General features: G+C 45.6%; 6 protein-coding genes across 6 annotated transcripts; 2 read left to right on the top strand and 4 right to left on the bottom strand.

The window, feature by feature from the left end:
* Window positions 1–2,169: 2,169 nt before the first annotated feature.
* Window positions 2,170–2,604, bottom strand: B0J16DRAFT_388818 (uncharacterized protein; the record flags this gene model as incomplete). The annotated part of the gene is made up of 4 exons (XM_046131774.1): window positions 2,170–2,246; window positions 2,302–2,392; window positions 2,448–2,498; window positions 2,548–2,604. 4 exons carry the CDS (start codon window positions 2,602–2,604, stop codon window positions 2,170–2,172), a joined length of 276 nt encoding a protein of 91 aa, XP_045979331.1.
* A 2,283-nt stretch (window positions 2,605–4,887) lies between these two features.
* B0J16DRAFT_310571 (CHAT domain-containing protein) lies at window positions 4,888–8,011 on the bottom strand (the record flags this gene model as incomplete). Its single annotated transcript, XM_046124972.1, has 2 exons — window positions 7,892–8,011; window positions 4,888–7,836 (listed from the first exon to the last, which is right to left on the bottom strand). The coding sequence occupies exons 1-2, from the start codon at window positions 7,928–7,930 to the stop codon at window positions 4,888–4,890; spliced, it is 2,988 nt and encodes a 995-aa protein (XP_045979330.1). The 5' UTR covers window positions 7,931–8,011.
* Window positions 8,012–8,121: 110 nt separating this feature from the next.
* B0J16DRAFT_404909 (uncharacterized protein) lies at window positions 8,122–9,569 on the bottom strand. The gene is made up of 4 exons (XM_046132845.1): window positions 9,420–9,569; window positions 9,168–9,373; window positions 8,559–9,106; window positions 8,122–8,498 (listed from the first exon to the last, which is right to left on the bottom strand). The coding sequence occupies exons 1-4, from the start codon at window positions 9,434–9,436 to the stop codon at window positions 8,217–8,219; spliced, it is 1,053 nt and encodes a 350-aa protein (XP_045979329.1). The 5' UTR covers window positions 9,437–9,569; the 3' UTR covers window positions 8,122–8,216.
* A 449-nt stretch (window positions 9,570–10,018) lies between these two features.
* On the bottom strand, window positions 10,019–12,101 carry B0J16DRAFT_349412 (uncharacterized protein). Its single transcript, XM_046128902.1, has 5 exons — window positions 12,063–12,101; window positions 11,835–12,006; window positions 11,073–11,778; window positions 10,430–11,028; window positions 10,019–10,378 (listed from the first exon to the last, which is right to left on the bottom strand). Exons 1-5 carry the CDS (start codon window positions 12,094–12,096, stop codon window positions 10,096–10,098), a joined length of 1,794 nt encoding a protein of 597 aa, XP_045979328.1. The 5' UTR covers window positions 12,097–12,101; the 3' UTR covers window positions 10,019–10,095.
* A 553-nt stretch (window positions 12,102–12,654) lies between these two features.
* B0J16DRAFT_358284 (FAD dependent oxidoreductase) lies at window positions 12,655–13,875 on the top strand (the record flags this gene model as incomplete). The annotated part of the gene is made up of 1 exon (XM_046129575.1): window positions 12,655–13,875. The coding sequence occupies one exon, from the start codon at window positions 12,655–12,657 to the stop codon at window positions 13,873–13,875; it is 1,221 nt and encodes a 406-aa protein (XP_045979327.1).
* A 2,435-nt stretch (window positions 13,876–16,310) lies between these two features.
* On the top strand, window positions 16,311–17,772 carry B0J16DRAFT_404906 (cytochrome P450; the record flags this gene model as incomplete). The annotated part of the gene is made up of 3 exons (XM_046132844.1): window positions 16,311–16,550; window positions 16,609–17,396; window positions 17,451–17,772. Coding segments are annotated over 3 exons (1,350 nt in total), but the record flags the coding sequence as incomplete, so codon positions are not given.
* Between the last annotated feature and the right edge of the window lie 482 nt (window positions 17,773–18,254).

The following is an 18,254-nucleotide window of genomic DNA, read 5'->3' as shown; positions in this document are numbered from 1 at the left end:
AATCAATACAATCGGTAAATCGGCACCTGTCGGTATCCCAGCCTTCAATGTTATATCATGCAGGTCCGTTATGTGCAGCATCTCTTGCACTATTCACGCAATGCTCTACATTAGCCCCATGTCGCTTATTGTTATTATTTCATCTCTGACTGCTGTCAGCTCTGCGGAGTTTGTGGTGTGTGCCTTCCTGCCCATTTGCCTCCATCCTCACATGCATGTGCATGAACATGTACAGTACATTCGTGGTTACTGTTGTCTTGAACTAGCTAGTTGCCTGAATAGTGCAATGATTTGAAACCGTATAGAAAGCTGTGAAGATGGTGTGTGAACACTTGCAGTAGTGCGACCCGACTATTTGGAATGGCTGAAATGCTCCCCATGTAACTGTCGGAACCAGAGAAACGAAAGACCAGGAAAACTGAAAGGCCGAGCCTCCGAGACCATACCATCTGATTAGCCTTTGATGATGAAATCCATGCCTGTTTTCAAAGCAGCCTCCGAGACTCTCCGACATATTGCCGAGCTTTCATTTAAAACTGATGGAGTTGTTAGTTGTTTTTATTGCCCCTTTGCTCGGGTTCAGATAAATTCAGTGATTAAAACGTAGAAGTGAGCTGAGGCCAGATTGACTCAATGTATATGCCGGTCTGTAACTGAGATGTTGTACGTTGAACAAGAACACGTCATTCCTTATAGTATTATTGTAGTAGCAATATCCCCCCCCAAAGACTCGGCTTGTGCTTGCCTAGGTTTATTGTTAACATACGACTGGCAATGAAAGCTGGTAGGGTCGGTAGCGGGGAGGTCAGTTAGATGGGATGATGTGCTAGCTCTCTGGGTTTAACTGGATTAATTAATTTTCTTTGAAAAAAACAAGTAAAGCTACCCTTTGCGACAAAATAGCTTCCGATAATATCTTAGGAATCCAAGAGTCAAGACCGCAAAAAAGCATTAGACTATCCAACAAGTTGTAACGATACGTTGAGGAACAGAAACCCTTAGGGTTAGAAGATTAAATTTTAATCAGGATAATGCCACCATAATTAATGGTAGTTCAGATGAGAGCGCAGAAGGTGAAGGAAGGAGCCGACGGAAACGATGGAAAATCTGGTTGCAATAACGAACACGGAAGCGATGTTATCGACGAAAACGACCAATCGGAAGAAACGGACATATATGAGGAGGGAGGGAGGCCTTAAGTAGTAGCAATTTGACCAAGAACGATAGCTTCAAAGCGAGCAACGACAGAGATACTGAAATGGAGAGCGACATTCCGTTTTTGTCCAAAACGCGAAAGAATGAATCGTGTGTGGCACATGGCTCCAGAAACAGTGCGTCTTAGCGCGACTCTGTATTTCATTGAGACTGAAGAAGGACGTCAAGATGAATCTCGCGAGTCGACACATATTAGATTCGTCGATTGTCACACAACTGCGCTGCTCTTCTGTATCCGGTGCTTCAAGATCAAACTCTAGTCCCTGGATCTCAGCAAGCCCTGCAGCAACCGATGTAACCATGGAAGGATCATGATCCTTGATGAAGATTTAAAGTCAATAGAATTGTCCGATTTCAAGTGGGTTAGCATTGTACACCTTGAGTACGAAATGCGCTTCATGGCAACATTGGATGATTACCCAAGTTTATTTTTACCCTGAAAGTGGGGCGCCTATACCAGTTTTCAAAGCTTGCGAGACAGACTATACATATACAAGGATTGTTTGGGGTGGACCAATGTGTTCCTTATACTTCAGAGCGTCGGGGTGGCCCATGACAGGTGAGAAAGAGAATAATAATGCACGAAGCTGTTGTGTTCAGTAGGTTCAGTTTGGAGCATAGTCAGTACCGTCGTCCTAGTCTGGAAAGCACCTTCTACCTATAAGCACAAGTGGCTCTATGTCTGAAATGCAGTCAGGAGAGTTAGCGACGACGAATTGATAGCAGAAGTGGCTCCCCGAGTAAAAATTGAGATTTCTCAGAGTAACAAAGACAACAAAAAAGGCAAAGTTAATTTGGCTCCGACAATGCAATCCACTACCAGAGAGGGTGGTTGAAGCGAATATAGTGAAAGTAAGGATAGTTTAAGTCGGATTTTGAAACGTGTCCAGAGACTTGAAGTGAATTGAAAAGAAGCCTCCATACAATAAACGAATGAAGGTAAGGAAATTTAACTCATCCCCTGCTGGCCATCTTAGCTTCCTTACGAGCTCGACCGATTTTCTTCTTCCAGCAAAAGCACTGCGAGCAAGCTGCACATCCAGTTAACAAAGACTTTTAGAAGGAAAAAAAAAAGTCATATCTCACATTCAGATTGATGCTTGTCGCACTGATATTCACCATTCTCATTGAGGGTGACTGGCGGGAGTTCAACAGCATCGCGATCCAGGCCATCGAACTACGGAAGGACTAGGGTGAGTAATGTGCAGAAGGCGGGGGAATACCATACGTACCCCATAAAAGCCATCGTTGTCCTCACGTCCGTCGACCTGACAATCGTCGCACTATTACTGTTTAGTATCGTGTAAGACCTGCTAATCAGAAATAACCTACCACTTCTAGGACGTGCTGCTGACAAACCGTGAGGTCAGAAATCTCAATAGTTGACATGATGGATGAACTGGTGTATATAGCTGAGTTTGAGATTGGAAAGTGTGCTGATGAGAGTCAATCAAAAAAGATAGTATTTGAAAACCGAGAAAGGCGAACAGCCTTTCATCAACAAGGCGAAGGGGGCCTTAGGGTTTTCGTCAGTGGCTTGCGTTTCTGAGACACGATCGACGTTTTCTTATCTGATAGGGTTAGCATAGGACAGATTGTTCAATGACAGCCCATTTGAGTCTACTCTAAGTGTCTGATCACTGTGATCGACACTAGCTGAAAAATGCAACCTGACTCATTTGTCTTATTGCGGATCTAGGTAGCCTTTGACAACACGTTGACATTGAACTTACCGTCCTACTTTCGTAAAAAGCATTTTATGTATTTAAAATCAAGTAGCGAAAAGGACGGCCTGGTACAGGGGCCAGGGATACGACGTGTGCAATAACTGGACTTCACAAAATACGCTCCCGCACCTTATAGGTGGACTCGCATTGGGTAGTGGTTGATTCACTTCCTTACTGCTCGTGGTAACAATTCCTCAGTCTAGGCCAAACCTAGGATTGAGGCCAAAACTCTAGACCAAGGTACCAAGCGAAACCATTGCCAATTACCTCACATCTGCAAATTTAATTCAGGGACAGAATCAGTGAATTATCTTCTCCTTTCAATTCGCTCTGTCCCTGTAGCGGCGTGTCGAAAATTCCCGATCACGCTGCAACGTAGACCTAGAATGCAGGATCATCTCATATGTTCCATGTACTGGACATAACGCAGGACAATGATTTCGTTTCAAGGTCCCGAGGAAGGAGGTAGAGTTCCATAAACAGTGGTAGGCATTACTTCTATGAGATAGAGTGCTTTGAGTTTAAGTGAGAGCATAGTCTTTTACAAGATAAAAACTGACGGATGCCATTACGTCGAGTATCTCTACTAAGATTGACAAAGACAGTTCCCTTTCGTGAATACCCGAGAGATATAACATTAGTTCGCTTGAATTTATAACTGTCTGGTAGCTAGACGCTTCAACTAGATTCCACGCAAGAAATAAGTGAGATAGTCACCATGTAAGAGAGGATACGCTCATGGAGCCGTAGATAATACTATTAATAATACTATTGGGTTGTATTACAGTACATGTAATTAAGAGGAAGATTGCATTACGTAATCTAATTTAATTAAACATACTAACTAAAGCCTCTAGCTTTAACCTACCTTAACTCTAACTTTAACACATAGAATATATATATATTCTTTCTATTAAACCTTCCTAATTTTCCCCTTCTACCTAAAACACTATACACTATATACAAAGGTTATAACTATTTTACATTTAACCTAGTAAAAACCTTATTATTAAGGATATTACTATTAAAGACCTTAATTATATTAGTAACCTAATCTTCTAAGTAGTTAAGCTAGTACTTATAGTAGTATTCCTTTTTAATTTTCTTAAGAAAAGAAATCTTCTTTAAAGTAATTAGTAATACTTCTATTAGCTTTTCTTTAAAGTTCCTTAGTACCTAAAGCTTTTACCTAATAGTATTTTATATATACTATATATACTATATATATCCTTTAGCTTTATTCTTTATTAGCCTATTAGTATAAATTAATAGAAGCTTATAACTAAAGGCTACTAGCTTAATAAAACTATAATTATCCTATATAAGATAAAGCTACTATAATATTAGTTTAAAATTCTAGCTTAAGAAAGTCTTTTTAAGGTCTTTAGCTTTAGTCTATAAGTACTTAAGCTTATTAATATTATTATAGTTCTAAAGGGTATCTTTTATATTATTATATAATAAATTATTAGTAAATTTAATATAATAAAGAGGGTTAGTTAGGCTTCTTCTTACTACTAATATTATATTAGAAGGGTAAGCTATAACAGTTAGTAATATATAGTAAAGGGAAACTAAGGTTAATTAACTAACTAAGAGCTTAATATATTAGATAATAAAGTCTTAACTAACTAACTAACTAATAAGTAGCTTATTATATTAGGTTATTTAAAGTTAAAGGAGAAAGAAGTTACTTTATATATAGCTTAGTAGCTACTGTAATATATATACTATTAGAGTTTAGTAGCTAATGCAACTTATATACCTAACCTTACTAAGATTTAACCTACTGGAGGTTGCTATTAATAATACTTTGAAGAGAAAACTTATCCTAGCCTTACTGTTTAGAGATACCCTTGCCATTTATACGCTCATGGAGATATTTGGTTGGAGATTCAGGGAGCTAAATTGTCAAGAACCGACTGATTATCCGGGATACAACTAGCTATGCCCCATAATGAACAAACGGAGCCCATATTTCAGGTCTCTCATCGGTCAATTTCACCTTCCGGACAGCGGAGTGCAAGGCTCTCGCCACCATATCATTCGACAATTCGGCCTCCCCATCCTCAAATAAGTGCCTATAGAACTCCCCAGCTACCTGAACGCAGGCCTTGTCAGAGGCAGACCAAAGAGCGCCAATAGTATGCGCAAAGCCAACGACCTGGAAGATACTGGCTAGATGAATGGCCTCATCAGCCAGTTCACTGGCCACCTTTATTTCAGCAGTGGAACAAGCCGAGAGAAATGCGAGAAAACTGCGATCTTTTCCTCTGACTTTCGAGAGCCGCTCTACACTCAGCCGATCGACAACTAGGCCAATTTCGTTGTCTTTCTGAAGTAGTAGGTGGCTATCTGACGGGACTTTCGGGTCCGATGATCCATGGCATGCAAAATGAACCACCTTTGACTTTTTCATTTCTTTGAGGACCTCATCAGCAGTTGGATGTTTGCGAGCTTCAAATCTGTACTTGCCCGCACATACGTTTCTTATGACTGACTCTTCTTCAAGGACTCCCGGTAGTGGACCCGAGCCACCGGGCGTTGTTGGCATTCCCACAAAGAGCAGACTCTTTAGTCCTTCAACATGAATGCTCTCGGTACTTTGACTCATAGAGAATTTGAGAGTCTTGATGCTTGGTGCGTAGGATGAAATCACCTTCATCAACGTACATTCCGCTGGACAACTGGAGTGCATACCAGCCGCATGGAAGGGAAATGAGCCAGCCGCGCCTGTTCCAATCCACCAAACGCGATACTCTCCATTCAGGGGAAGACCGAGTGACTCCAATTCGGCAAGCGCCAATCTTACACAACTGGCCCATAGCCATGATAGGAACTCGTCATCGTCATCGTCCTCTTCTTCCAGGGCAATGATGTCTCTACCGATATACGGTAATACTTCTCCACGAGAAGCAAGCCCATGTCGTTCAAGTCGTTTTCGGACTACTGGAGGAGCTGCCTCGATTGACACCTGTTCTAGGACTAGACTCGTTACCTCGCCCTTCCAAACGATGATTGCATGAGAAGCAATGTCAGTGATGTTGATAATGACGATGGGACAACCTGGTGCAGTGCTCTTGATCTCCTCAATTGCAGGCCCCAGGAGGAATCTCTCGAATTTGGTATGCGTGCGGATGTCCTGGGTGCATTTTTCTATCTCGTCAACCAGTTGGTCCCGCCTTCCAGAGGGTCTGTCAGTTTCAGAGGCTTGAGATAGTTGATCTCGAAGACTCTCATAGTGTTCAACTAGCTCACAGGCCTCGGGGTCCTCTTTCATAATAGAGATATCGCTCTTTCCATCGACGAGATAACTGAGGATTAAACCGCGACCAAATTCCAGCTGCTGCAAAGCTTCTTCTGGACGGCCGCTCATGAGAAACAGAGAACAGGCATCGGCTGCAAAGCCAGATATGTTGGTGATTGCGTGTTGCTGATCACGAAGACTGATGTAGCGAGAGCATACCAGAGGAAGCAACTTTGAGGCTTTTCTAACCAGTAAGATGGCCTTATCCCATTCCTCTCTGTTCTGACAGATTCGAAGAGCATCGCGCGCCGATATGACACGAGTTGCAGGTAGAGCATAAGCGTTTTCAGCAGATTGTATATAGTACTCCAGTGCTCTATCGATATCGCCGAGGCTATGACAAATCATGCCTGACATCATCAGGAATGTAGCTTTGGTTGGGTGATCATCCGGCATCCTGGAATTAACATCTTCCATAGTTAAGGAAGCTTCTTCAAGCGAAGGGTACTTTTGAGAACCGGACACAAATTGCATTGTGTAGCAAGCCACAACAAGATTGTGTCTTCTTTCTAGATGTGCCGGATGGTTAGTGTTTCCAGACTCTTCTCCTAGTTTTATGGCCTCGCGATAGAGTTTGATTGCGGCTTCAAGGTCTTTAATGTGGCCTGTCTCTTTGTATGACTCCATGAGGAGTACGCCAAGATTGCCTATGAAACCGGGTCGGCTAGGGTGGCTGTGGTGGAGGGTCTTGTGCTCAATCGCTTGCCGCTGGAAGTGGATAGATTCGTTGAGAGCACTCTCATCGCCTGTTCTGTCATAACGAAGCTTTAGCCCGCGAGCCAATTGGTTGGCAAAACCAGGCCAGTCGATATCGTTGCTATTCAAGGGAGATTTAACGGCATCTCTCAGACACTCAATAGCATGATCGAGATCGTCGAGCTCCATAGTCCGGTTATACCGGGATATCAGCTTTTTCCCCAAACCAGTCAGCCGCGACGCCCGGAGGATCTCGTTCAGAGTACATCGCACGGCTTCTCTCGCGCACTGGATCGCCTCGTTCAGGTGGTCCGGGTTCCCAGCCCAATCATATAGGTTCTCAAGCCGGTTGCCTAGGTTGTTGTACTCAATCGCTTTGTTATCCGTTTCCGGGTCAGCAAGAGTAAGAGTCTCTCGCGAGACTTGGATCGCCTCTTGAAGGTCATCCATATCTCCTCGTCTTCGAAACAGTAGACCGAGCAAAATACCAAGTGTGGATAGAAGGCGCTGTCGAAAGTGGACATATTGAGTTGGCAGACTCAACGCCCTTTTGCAAAGCTGAATTCCTTTTTCAAGATCATTGGTGCTGGATGTCTTGTGGCTTCTCTGCCGTAGCTTGAGGGCTAAATTGTTGACTATACCTGGCCACATGGGATCGTTTTCTGGAATTGACCCGAGAGCTTGCGTTGCGAATTGAACAGAAGCTTCCAGATCGTCATCCGATCCAGTGCGCCGAAACCTCTCGAGCATCAACTCTCCCAGAAGGTCCAGGAAGTAAGCAAGGTCCGAGGCGCGAGTTGCTATCTCCACTGCCTTGTGGGTAGCTTCCACAGCTGCTTCTAGGTGTTGTAACTCTAGACTCTGCTTGTATTTACCATACAGTGAGAGAATCTGTAACTCTTGATAGTTAGCATTATCGTCACTATACTAAGCTGGGTGCTCCTGCCTGAGTCTCTAAATTTGCCATTGTTGATCTGTTGTCCATCCTTAATTGTGCTTGTAATAAAGGCGTCACACTAATTTTTATCCAATGTCTAGATATCAGTGTATTATTGGATCAGTCAATAGGTGTACAGTTATTGTAGTTGCGGATTGTAATGCTTAGCGTCGTTGTACCGAATTGATTGTGTAGATGGGCAACCAAGGTGCGGGGAAGATGCCGTCTTACTAAATATCCTGTATTCCCGAGCTATTTCCACTCACACCAAAATCATTCTTATCTCTCTTATCAAGACAAAAACACTATAAGCTATGTACCTGCCAGAACAATCTTACAGCTTGGAAACGGGACCCTCAGCCTGAAGACCAAGTGACTGGGCCTCCCGGGCTACAACACGAGGAATCTCTAACTCAAGACTATCGTTTTCCGGCTGCCATCCTAAGACTTTCTCTGCTCTCTGTGCCCCACTACGTGCGTTTGTGCCGAACAAAACGGAACCATGAGGCAATAGCTCGTCTGCCTCATCTCCACCAATCTGGTCAACCTCTCGACTTGGGATCAAGTGCAGATCATGCGCAGCCGCAGTAACGCGTCTCGAGATCTCCCCGAAGGACTGGGTCAAATGAGTCAGCATACACAGAAATAAACATTGGATTTCAGAAGGACAACTTACCAGCTCTCCTACGCCTGTAAAGTATACGCCCTTCGCTCCCCAAGTACTGCTGTCCTCATTACCCTGTACAGCCTTCTCAACCAAGCGCAGGAAGATACGGCTCAAGTCAGCGACATGGATATTGCCCCAACGGCTTTCACCTGGGCCAACCTGTAGACCTCTCTGGCGCTTCAAAGTTGCATTGACCAGTGAAGGAATCTGAATACTGCGTTGGTTAACAGGACCGCGGCCGAGGCCGTAGATCATAGGAGGCACAACAAGGGCCGTCTTCACAGAGGAATTCTCTGCCGCTGAGAACATGAAGTTGTCTACAGCACGGTTCGGATATTGTTTGATAAGTGACTTGATTGGCTCCAAGTCAGTGAGGTCGTTGTAAGTGATGCTGCTTGATGATCCCGGTACTCGGGACTTGTCTGTAAGCTCGTTGACTGCTAGGGCGCTTGCTCCAGATATCTGGATATAGTACGGCGACTTGGGACCCTTTGGTCTGTCTGACAGAGCTTGGTAGATAGTTTGAACGCTCTTCAAGTGACCTGTTGCTGCCAGGTCTTCAGGCAAAGTCTTATTAGTATAAGTTGCTCCAGCCAAGATGAGAGTTGTTTCACTTACGAACAACAACATCAGCATCTCTTGCCTCCTGGGCAATAAGGTCTGTATCATCAAGACCGCCAGGTACAATCTGCACCTGATTGTATGCCTTCTGGACGGCTTTTCCCTTCGATGCATCGCGGATCAAAGCTCGGATTTTGTATTGCGGGTGTGACTTGGTCAATAGGTGAAGTACATCACCGCCAATATAGCCAGAGGCGCCAGTGCTAATCGCATTAGTTGCAGTTTCAGAACTTGTGCGCAAACACTAACAGGAATATCTTAGCCATAATGCGAGTTAAGTAAGATTGATGATAGGTGTGGGGTCAAATCAGAAGTTGCAAGTAGTTCTGCCCTTTTCTTTATCTGCGTGGACATAGACGCACTTAATAAGTCTTTTTACAACGTATGCTCGGTTCAATTATTAATCACAAACTCTGAATTAATTGCTTTCAAATCCGCGATGGTGTTTCTCGGCTCAATTTTAGTCGCTCTCGCGCTAGGTCCTGCATTGGGACAGGGGCGCTGTAATGCAGGCCGGGCTAACATATCCGGCTGTTGTCGCTTCGGGTTCTGTCGGGCCCCTCTGCTGTACTGGCCGGGGAGTACCGCGGACCGCTACTAGCCTTACTGGTGGAGAATCTAAGCTAACCTACAAGAAGTGAGCTTGTAAGCTGTCAACGCAGTTTTTCTGTGATATTCAGTGTTCCAATTATGCATTACCTTTGCAGTGTAGATACTATCCGGTATACATTTGAGTTAATGTAGACGTTAGTTCTAATAAATGAATTGTAACACTAGCAGATCAATACATATAATTAATATCAAGAACGTGGTAAAGCTTTCATCCGTTCATTCTTCAAAATTCAGTAGCGACAGGTTTGTTCAATTTTAAGCCATAGAAGCCGCCTGATATCCGTAAAATATTGACACTATCTGAGTTGTAACTTTACCGATGGGATAGCTGTAGGTCGGCTAAGATAATTCCCTCGGGTTCAAATGAATGCAAATGGGCCACCCGCTTGACTTGTCCACGAGCTCGTCGATCTAACTCTTTGACAACCTGGAGGAGATAGAAGGGTTCCCTCGAGGCCTTTGCATTCATCTGCTCAAACATGCTCCGCACTCGTGAAATCAGGCTCCAGTCAGACACCACCAAGAGATGATCTGGAAACTCAATGATGTTGACTAGAACGATGATAAGGCCAGAAAGATTGCAGCATGCATGCAACCTGCACATTCAGTAAGCCAATGAATGGCAGACCTGGGAGGAAATGACTTACCAGATAGAATACTCAGTCTCTCTACCAAAGGCAGATAACTCCATCCCTAGCCTGGACTGCTGAACACAATCACTCCAGTCATCAGGCAACGGGCTTATCTCCCGATGGTTAATCTCACCATCTATACCATCATCGCCAATCGCGATAATAGAAGGTGATAAGTAGCAGCGAACCCTGTTTATCCAGGTCTCGTCAAATGCAAAGATACCATGAATTCTATACAGACACTCAAGGTGCCTGTTATACATGTTCATCATCAGATGTATTGGGGTATCAGAGAACTGGCTGAATATACCATCTGAAGCTATAAGCCCCTGTGGTATTGAGGTTCGCCAGTTTGATAGTAAAACCTCAATGTGAAATCGCGTCTCGGATCGCTGCTCTGGGTTAAGTCGCTGGGCAGTCCGACTGTAGAGAAGGTTGTGAACCCTGCCTTGAATAACAGCAAGCTCAGCGCGAGCGCGTAGGTAGTTGAAGCGAATATCTCCAAGGTCTGATACCATGATTCCCAGGGCATCTCCCTCAATGTCCTCGGGCAGACTAATATCTGTTTCGGCATCGAACTGGGTGTATGGTGCTTTGGCACGTAGACTCAGATCCTACATATGTTAATTTTAAAGAGAACGGTGCTTGACATGCATACCTTGTCCAAGATGTAAGCGATCCAGAAAATGCGGCTCCTCTGCAACTGTGCCGCTGTATGAGCAGAGCTCTTGCTCGAGGGCAACCCCATACTCTGAGCTAATCGAATAGCGCTCCCAATCAGAACGATCGCAAGCTGTGGGTTTGTTGTTCCCTGAAAAAGAATCACCATACCGAGTAGAACTTGAAGCCCCAGCAGATCGCTGCTCCACGACATCAGATCAGTTGTTACAGACTGTACGTTACGAATACACTGAGACAGACTTGGATCGTCAGTTGGAAGACCGTCTATCACACGATAGGTAATTGCCAGAACAACGTTAATCGCAGCCCATGGGACTAGAGATTGTCTAGCATGTGCTGAGTACCAATCAATGGTCATTCGTATAAAGTCGGTTTTGTCAAATAGAGGCATGTAGGTGTTGTGGTGATCAAAGTATTTCTCTACGACTGGCAGTACCTCATGTAATGGGGCAAGCTGGAGTTTGCCTGCATTTGCCAGTGTTGGCCCTGAAGGAAATTGAGGCGAGATACCGAGACACGGCAGTGTCGTAGCTTCATTCCACATGTCTGATGCCTTGTACACCTTGATCTCAGGGAACTTGTTAAAGTCCAGCTCAGGTACGTTGTGGTCTGTGGTCTTGCTGGCAAGAATCTGATCCAGCCGTGACTCGATTGCTGCAAGACGCCTCTCGACCGGACTGTCCCTACTTGTGATTAGCTAAGCCTATTTATTTACTGTTAGTTCTTTGTTAAAACCCACTGCAATGCTGACGGAGATGAGTTGGTTGGACTTCGGTGGGCTGCTGTTACTCTTTGCCTGCTCGCGTTGGTGACGTCAGTGATCTGGCAGTCGACGCCGTAGAGCTTGCAGTTAGAGCACGTCGGTTTTGCCGAGTTACACTTGATCTTTCTCAAGACGCAAAAGTCACAGGCTTCAACTCCAGTATCAGTTCATAGCGTCATAGATGGAATATTAAAGCTCTCATACCTTTGCGCCTACGCGCGTTGATCGCAGTATTCATAGCTGAGTCTTGTAGAGGGATGGGATTAAAAGAGAAAAGTCAACTTGTGGCTTCAATGTCCCCAAATCGCATGGCGGCTCAACTAGCGTGTGGCGCTTGGCTCATGACTCTCCGTCGCGGCATACAGAACATTGACTGTATCCACTTTAGGTTAGTGCTTCCCGCGGAGTTCCATGGGGTACGCAGGACGCCATTACCACCCGGTTAACACCAAATTCTGGGACGGGCAAAACTGGACAACTCAATTATTGATCCCGATGCAAACCTGCCGTATGTTTACAAATTCAACGACGCGGATACTTGCCTCGAAAAGCATAGATGTGGATATGGAGGGTGAAGAGACCGCTTTTGACTGGAGCCTTCTCAAGTTTCTACCATGCTTATAAATGAGGTTCCGTAACTAAGCGTATCTCGATGTGAAGTTGACAAGAGCATCTTGAAATTTAAAAACATACTCTTCCCAGTCTTGAGGTTGTCTACTTCCACTTATCAATCATTACCTCCAACTGAAGAGTCTTTATCTACATCTTATTACTGAATCCCGGCGAAACAACAGCCATGACGACCTTTCCCAAGCACCCTTCATCTTCCGCCTACGATGTGGCCATTGTAGGAGGTGCAACAAGCGGATCAGCCATTGCTTGGTTCCTTGTTTCCAACCCGGATTTTAAGGGTAAAGTTCTCGTCATTGAGAAAGACCCCACGCTTGCCTACTCAGCAACCCAAGCCAGCAACAACTGCATGCGACAACAGTTTGCTACGGAGATCAATGTTAAGATTGCTCAGTATGCAGCTGAATTTGTGAAGGACTTCCGCAAGAATCTCAAGTGCGAGGAAGGAGACGGCATTCCCGATATTCCCATTCGCAACTTTGGGTATCTTTACCTCGCAGACACGCCTGAGTTTGCTGCTGTTCTGGAAGAAGACCAGAAGCTGCAGGCGGCGTGTGGTGCTGGCACCAAGATGATCAATGCAGAGGAGATAGCGGCCAAGTATCCTTTCTTTGCACTGCAAGACATACAAGTGGGCAGCCTTAATACTGTTGACGAAGGTGCTTTCGATGCTCTGGGCATGGTTCAGAGTCTTCGCAAGAGGGCACAGGAGCTTGGAGTTGACTATATTGACAACGAGGTCACCAGTATGACCCGCGTCGACAACATGATCAACTCGATTACTCTCAAAACAGGCGAGACTATCACTGTCGGCACGGTAGTCGATGCCGCAGGAACCCGTGCAGCTCAGGTCTCACGCCTCGCCGGAGTGGATCTTCCCATCGAAGCTCGCCGCCGATACACATACATCTTCTCGGTGGATGAGCCCCTTCCCCAAGACTTGCTTCTTACCATCGATCCTACAGGGGTCCACATGCGTTCCTATGGGAAGAAGGATTATCTGGTTGGCTGCCCTCCTATTGGCCCGGACATGGCGGTCGATCCAGACGATTTTAGCTATCCTGAGGATGTCTGGAACGAGAAGATGCTTCCCGTCCTCAAGAAACGCGTCCCTCAGTTCTCTACGGCCAAGGCCACGTATTCATGGATAGGTCACTACGAGTTCAACACATTTGATCACAATGCCATTATCGGGCGCCACACAGAGGTGACCAACCTGATGTTTTGTGTTGGCTTTTCGGGACATGGAAGCCAACAAGCTCCCGCCTGTGGACGAGGTGTTGCTGAGCTTATTACCTATGGGGAGTTCCGTACTTTGGACTTGTCGTCACTTGCTTATGATCGCATTCCACGCAATCAGCCTCTGCTCGAGCGTGCTGTAATCTAAGCTAGATAGTCTACAGAGAGATTTCGGTCTTGTAGTTTAAGGCTTTTCATGTATCATAGTAGAGTTTTATCTATTGAGCTACCAGAGTTTGAGATTCGAGCTATACTTAGTATCGTAGACAAGACTTACGAGGATAAGTCTACTAAAGTATTATCAGTGACAGAAAGATCTAAGCTTTGCCAACTCCCCTTCTTTCTGGTTTGCAGGTCATTCTAGAGCAGGTAGTGATACTGTGGGAGAACCAAAACACATGATACTGCGTGTCTCCCTGCAAAGAATATCGCTGGCCAACACTGACTCCAGCATTACCCAATGTTCATAGCACAAGTGAAATGGATTCTGGGGTATACCATAAACCAGTCGAACTTCCCAACGGAGTGCTGCCCTGATGTAGTCAAACTTTCCGAACTTGTCCACAACTGAAGAACTTAGCTGAGCCAGGCATGCTGCGAGGTCCCAGCCGTTGTTCCAGACTGCGTGAGGGTAAACCTTCTCGTGAACAACATCGAGGCCCAGCGGAACATACTCGAGGCCTACTGAAACAGTGATCTCAAGGAAGTAATTTACCAGTCGTGCTAGCACCTGTCGCGGCCTCAAAACAGGGATTATAAGCTCAAGGAATATCCTTTCTCTAGTAACTGTATGCAAAGGCACTATGCGTTCATGATCGAAAAGCCCAGAAACATATTACTCGACCTTTTCCTGCTTTCCCTCTTTTTCCACAACTGCATGTGGCCTCGCGATACGAATGCGCCCTAAATCCTCGAGAACGTTAACAGTATACGTTGTTCGACTTTCTCATGAGTATAGACCTTGGAGTTGTGCTTGAAAGTTCTTGAAGAACAGTGGCATGGGGAGGACAACAATGCGATTATGACGAGTATTCCACAGTATAGCCTCTGCTAGGATGTCAAATATCGATTTTGAGCATCGGGTTCTGGTCTTGAAGAAGTCATGCAATTTGATTTTGGAAGCCTCGCATAGCGATACGGCTGAAATGGTTAAGCGACCACGATCAAGTGTCCTTGTCGCTTGAGCTAATGCTTGCAGCAAAGGATAGTCTTTCTGGGAATATCTCTTGGCAAGCACGTTATATATGTCCTCCTGCAATGGATTCTCTGCGCAATTGCATGTTTCTTCTGCGCCCGATTCACGTTCTCCAAGCCCAGGAAACTCCGAGATGCCTTTTGCGATGCCTTCGCTAAGCCCACGTGTAAACAGTCCGTGGTCGATGTAAGGTCTGAAAGCATAAAGACAGCGCCTGTGGCATGCCTTGTGGTTCTTTGTAGCTGCTAGAATGTGTAGGATAGCCTTCAAGGATCCATCTTGCTAATGTTGGTAGTCTTCGACGATTGACCTGAAGGCACGACAACAGAGTCCCCAGTCGTTAGGATGATCGGCGTGGAGGAAGGCTGTGTAAGGGCCATAGATTTCCAAGTGTATGTGCATGTGTAGAGAGAAGGAGAACCTGTCATAATACAAGGTATAGAGCCTCCTTATCCACCATATATCTTGCCAGGGAACACGTTGGGCATAAGTAATTTTGCCACACAGAATCTTGCCCATTAGTTTCCATGTAGCTTTGTTGTTATCTGGGTCAAAATAAATAGTGTGCCTAAACCAATTTGCGTGTGCATACCGTGAGAACCCGTGCAGAGTGTCTTCATGGTCAAGGTCAGCTTGGGTCAAGTAGGGCGTCAAGACATGAGTGCTCTTCTTTTAAGCAGCTCTGTTAGAATATACACCCCCTTGACTGACTGGTGTATATCTATTGTGGAAGCCATAGGGTAGGTAGTATCCGCCATCGGAGAACCTGGTGGATTTCGGAATTCGAAATGGCAAGGGTACTTACTCCCTCCCACATCAAGTCGCCAGCGCATCATTAATTTCAAATGTCCGCCGGACAACTCGTCGGATTGCAGTGGACACTAAGCCTTTTGACCCGGTCTTATGACTCTGTGGGGTTGAACACGGCTGCCTCGGCCCCACGCGATAGGGATCTCCGTTTTCGAGAGTGCGGGGAGCACTAGCTTCCAAAGGGGCTACGAATAAAATATCCCATATTATGTTTAAGTGCGGCAATCGGATTTCGGCAACACATTCGCCGACCTTCACCATATATCCCCTGATAATAAGGTTTCCATCTTGAATTACACTTTTCAATCCCCCATATATCATTGGCCTAGTAGGCGCTATAGCAGTACGGTATTTATTTGCCTCGGCATAAAATTCTATGAACGATGCACTCTCTGACGAGATATATAAAACCCCATTGCCCAGCTCTACAACTCCTTATCCACGGACAATCTTACCCTAAGTATTTTTTTCCAAGTGTCTAGCCAGAGAAAGATTTCAATACATTTAATATGTCATATCTTTCAAGCATATCCACGGCGAACCTTACAATTGCTCTGAGCACCTTGTTCTTTCTGTCGCTTTTTATAACCCTGTTCAGGCAGTACTGGAAACTGCGGCATATTCCTGGACCTTTCCTCGCATCTTGCACCGATTTATGGGCAGCGATAGCGGTGTGGCGAGGTAGATACTATCATGACATGGTCACCGAATGGCACGCCAAATACGGTCCTGTTGTGCGAGTAGGTCCTAACCGAGTTTCATTCGCCGATCCGTCTGCGATTCCAAATATCTATGGCACTTCGCTGACCTATCCGAAAGTGAGTTCATCCCTGCAATGACACCTGACTTGAGTGTAATGCTGATCGTATGCTGCAGTCGGACTCCTACCGTCCCATGGAGGTGCTGGCCAAGGGTGACGCAGTGCAGAGCATTATCACCATTCGTGATGAGAAACGCGTCACAGATGTCAAGCGGCACGTCGGTGGAGGCTTCTCACAGAGCCAGTGGCTCAAGCAAGAAGACCAGATGGACGCAACCATCAGTGCATTCTTGACCCAGCTTCGCATGAAGCCTGCAGGCATGGATATCCCGCTGAACAAGTGGTTGAGCTTCTGGATGTTTGATACCTTGACCTCTCTGGCATTTAGCGAATCCCGCGGTTACCTGGAAGCTGGCGTGGATATTGACAGTGTCTTTCCCAGTGCATCTGGACGTTTCGGATATTGGAGAACGTGGGCGCTGGCGCCGCAATTGGAATCACTCCTGATGAAGAATTGGTTCATGCAGAAGGCGCAAGGGACTTCGACTCCGATCGCACAATTGGCCATGGAGAGGATCCGCGATCGAACTGCGGAGGAAAAGAATGCGACAGGGAGAGATCTTCTGGCGAGATATCTGGCTGCAAGTCAGGCGGCTCCCAATGTGATTGGGCCGAAAGATGTGGTCGCTCTGACTATTACGACTATTCATGCAGGATCGGAGTCTACAGCTGTTATCGCTTCGATGGCGCTCAGCATGGTGCTCGGAAGCAAAAACTCCAAGTTTTTCCGGAAGTTGGAGAAGGAGATTTTGGATGCAGAGCTGCCGGTAGGTGAGAATGGTGCAATCACATTCAAAGACGTGGAGCATCTGCCGTATCTGGATGCGGTGGTGAAGGAAACACTGTGAGTGGACACTGTCATGGCAGCGATGGATGACCTCAAGCTAACAACCTCCAGTCGATGGTCCATCAACCCCAATATGAACTCCAGAACCGTCAATACCCCTGGAGGCGCCACCATATGCAACACTCTTATCCCCGAAGGCACCGATGTCATGGTATCATCTCATGACATCAAAAACTGCACATGGATGTTTGGCTCCGATGCTAGCGAATACAACCCCGAGCGATGGATCGACGTTGACGAGCAGAAGCGTCGCGATATGGAACGCTCAGCGATGGGATTCAGTTGGGGGCGAAGAGTCTGCATGGGACAACATTTGGCGAGGGTCTTGATGAAGAAGATGATTGCCATCTTCATCACTGCTTTTGAGGTAAGTTGTTCTAGCGAGCTGAACAGATTGGGGCTGACTTTAGTGAATAGGTCGAACCTGTCAATGTGGGAGACACAGGAAAGTGGGATGGGAACACGCCTGGGTTTAAATTGGACGTGAGGTTAAATCTGAGAAAGCCGTAATTAAATAAGGCCCAAGGATAAGAGAGCCGTTGCCACAAATAGCTCTGTTTGATATTCATATAGATATTATAGTACTTAATATAGAAAGGTAATCTTTTAACTCTATTTGTATAAGCTAACCTAAGTAAAAATGCGCAACCCGTGCTTGCCGATTATACACTTGATGTATTGACGCGCTTACGCGTTAGAAAGAAATTAATCTTGGAATTGCTTTTTTTGTCGTTTTTGAGTCGGTGGGCGTCATGGCAAACATCAGGATGTTTTCAGCTACTCACAGTGTAATGTCTCAGTCTGTGTGCATGCCATGGCGTTGGAGGAAAATATTCTTCACAACAGAGTGTATAC

The sequence above is a fragment of the Fusarium flagelliforme genome, assembly GCF_020744385.1.
Source record: "Fusarium flagelliforme strain FIESC 12 MPI-CAGE-AA-0113 chromosome Unknown B0J16scaffold_7, whole genome shotgun sequence".
Classification (NCBI taxonomy): domain Eukaryota; kingdom Fungi; phylum Ascomycota; class Sordariomycetes; order Hypocreales; family Nectriaceae; genus Fusarium; species Fusarium flagelliforme.
Note: the sequence above shows the minus strand (reverse complement) of the source record. Positions and strands in the feature narration are given on the sequence as shown.

Excerpts from the sequence above, each read along its gene's own strand:
- B0J16DRAFT_404909 (XM_046132845.1), bottom strand. Across the intron at positions 9,107-9,167 it reads AGATGCTGATGTTGTTGTTC|ACCTGGCAGCAACAGGTCAC; the intron begins GTAAGTGAAACA and ends CTTTGCCTGAAG. Across the intron at positions 8,499-8,558 it reads TTACAGGCGTAGGAGAGCTG|TCCTTCGGGGAGATCTCGAG; the intron begins GTAAGTTGTCCT and ends CATTTGACCCAG.
- B0J16DRAFT_349412 (XM_046128902.1), bottom strand. The coding sequence starts at position 12,096 with ATGAATACTGCGATCAACGCGCGTAGGCGCAAAG. Across the intron at positions 11,779-11,834 it reads TCATCTCCGTCAGCATTGCA|GGACAGTCCGGTCGAGAGGC; the intron begins GTGGGTTTTAAC and ends AATCACAAGTAG. Across the intron at positions 11,029-11,072 it reads TCGCTTACATCTTGGACAAG|GATCTGAGTCTACGTGCCAA; the intron begins GTATGCATGTCA and ends TAACATATGTAG.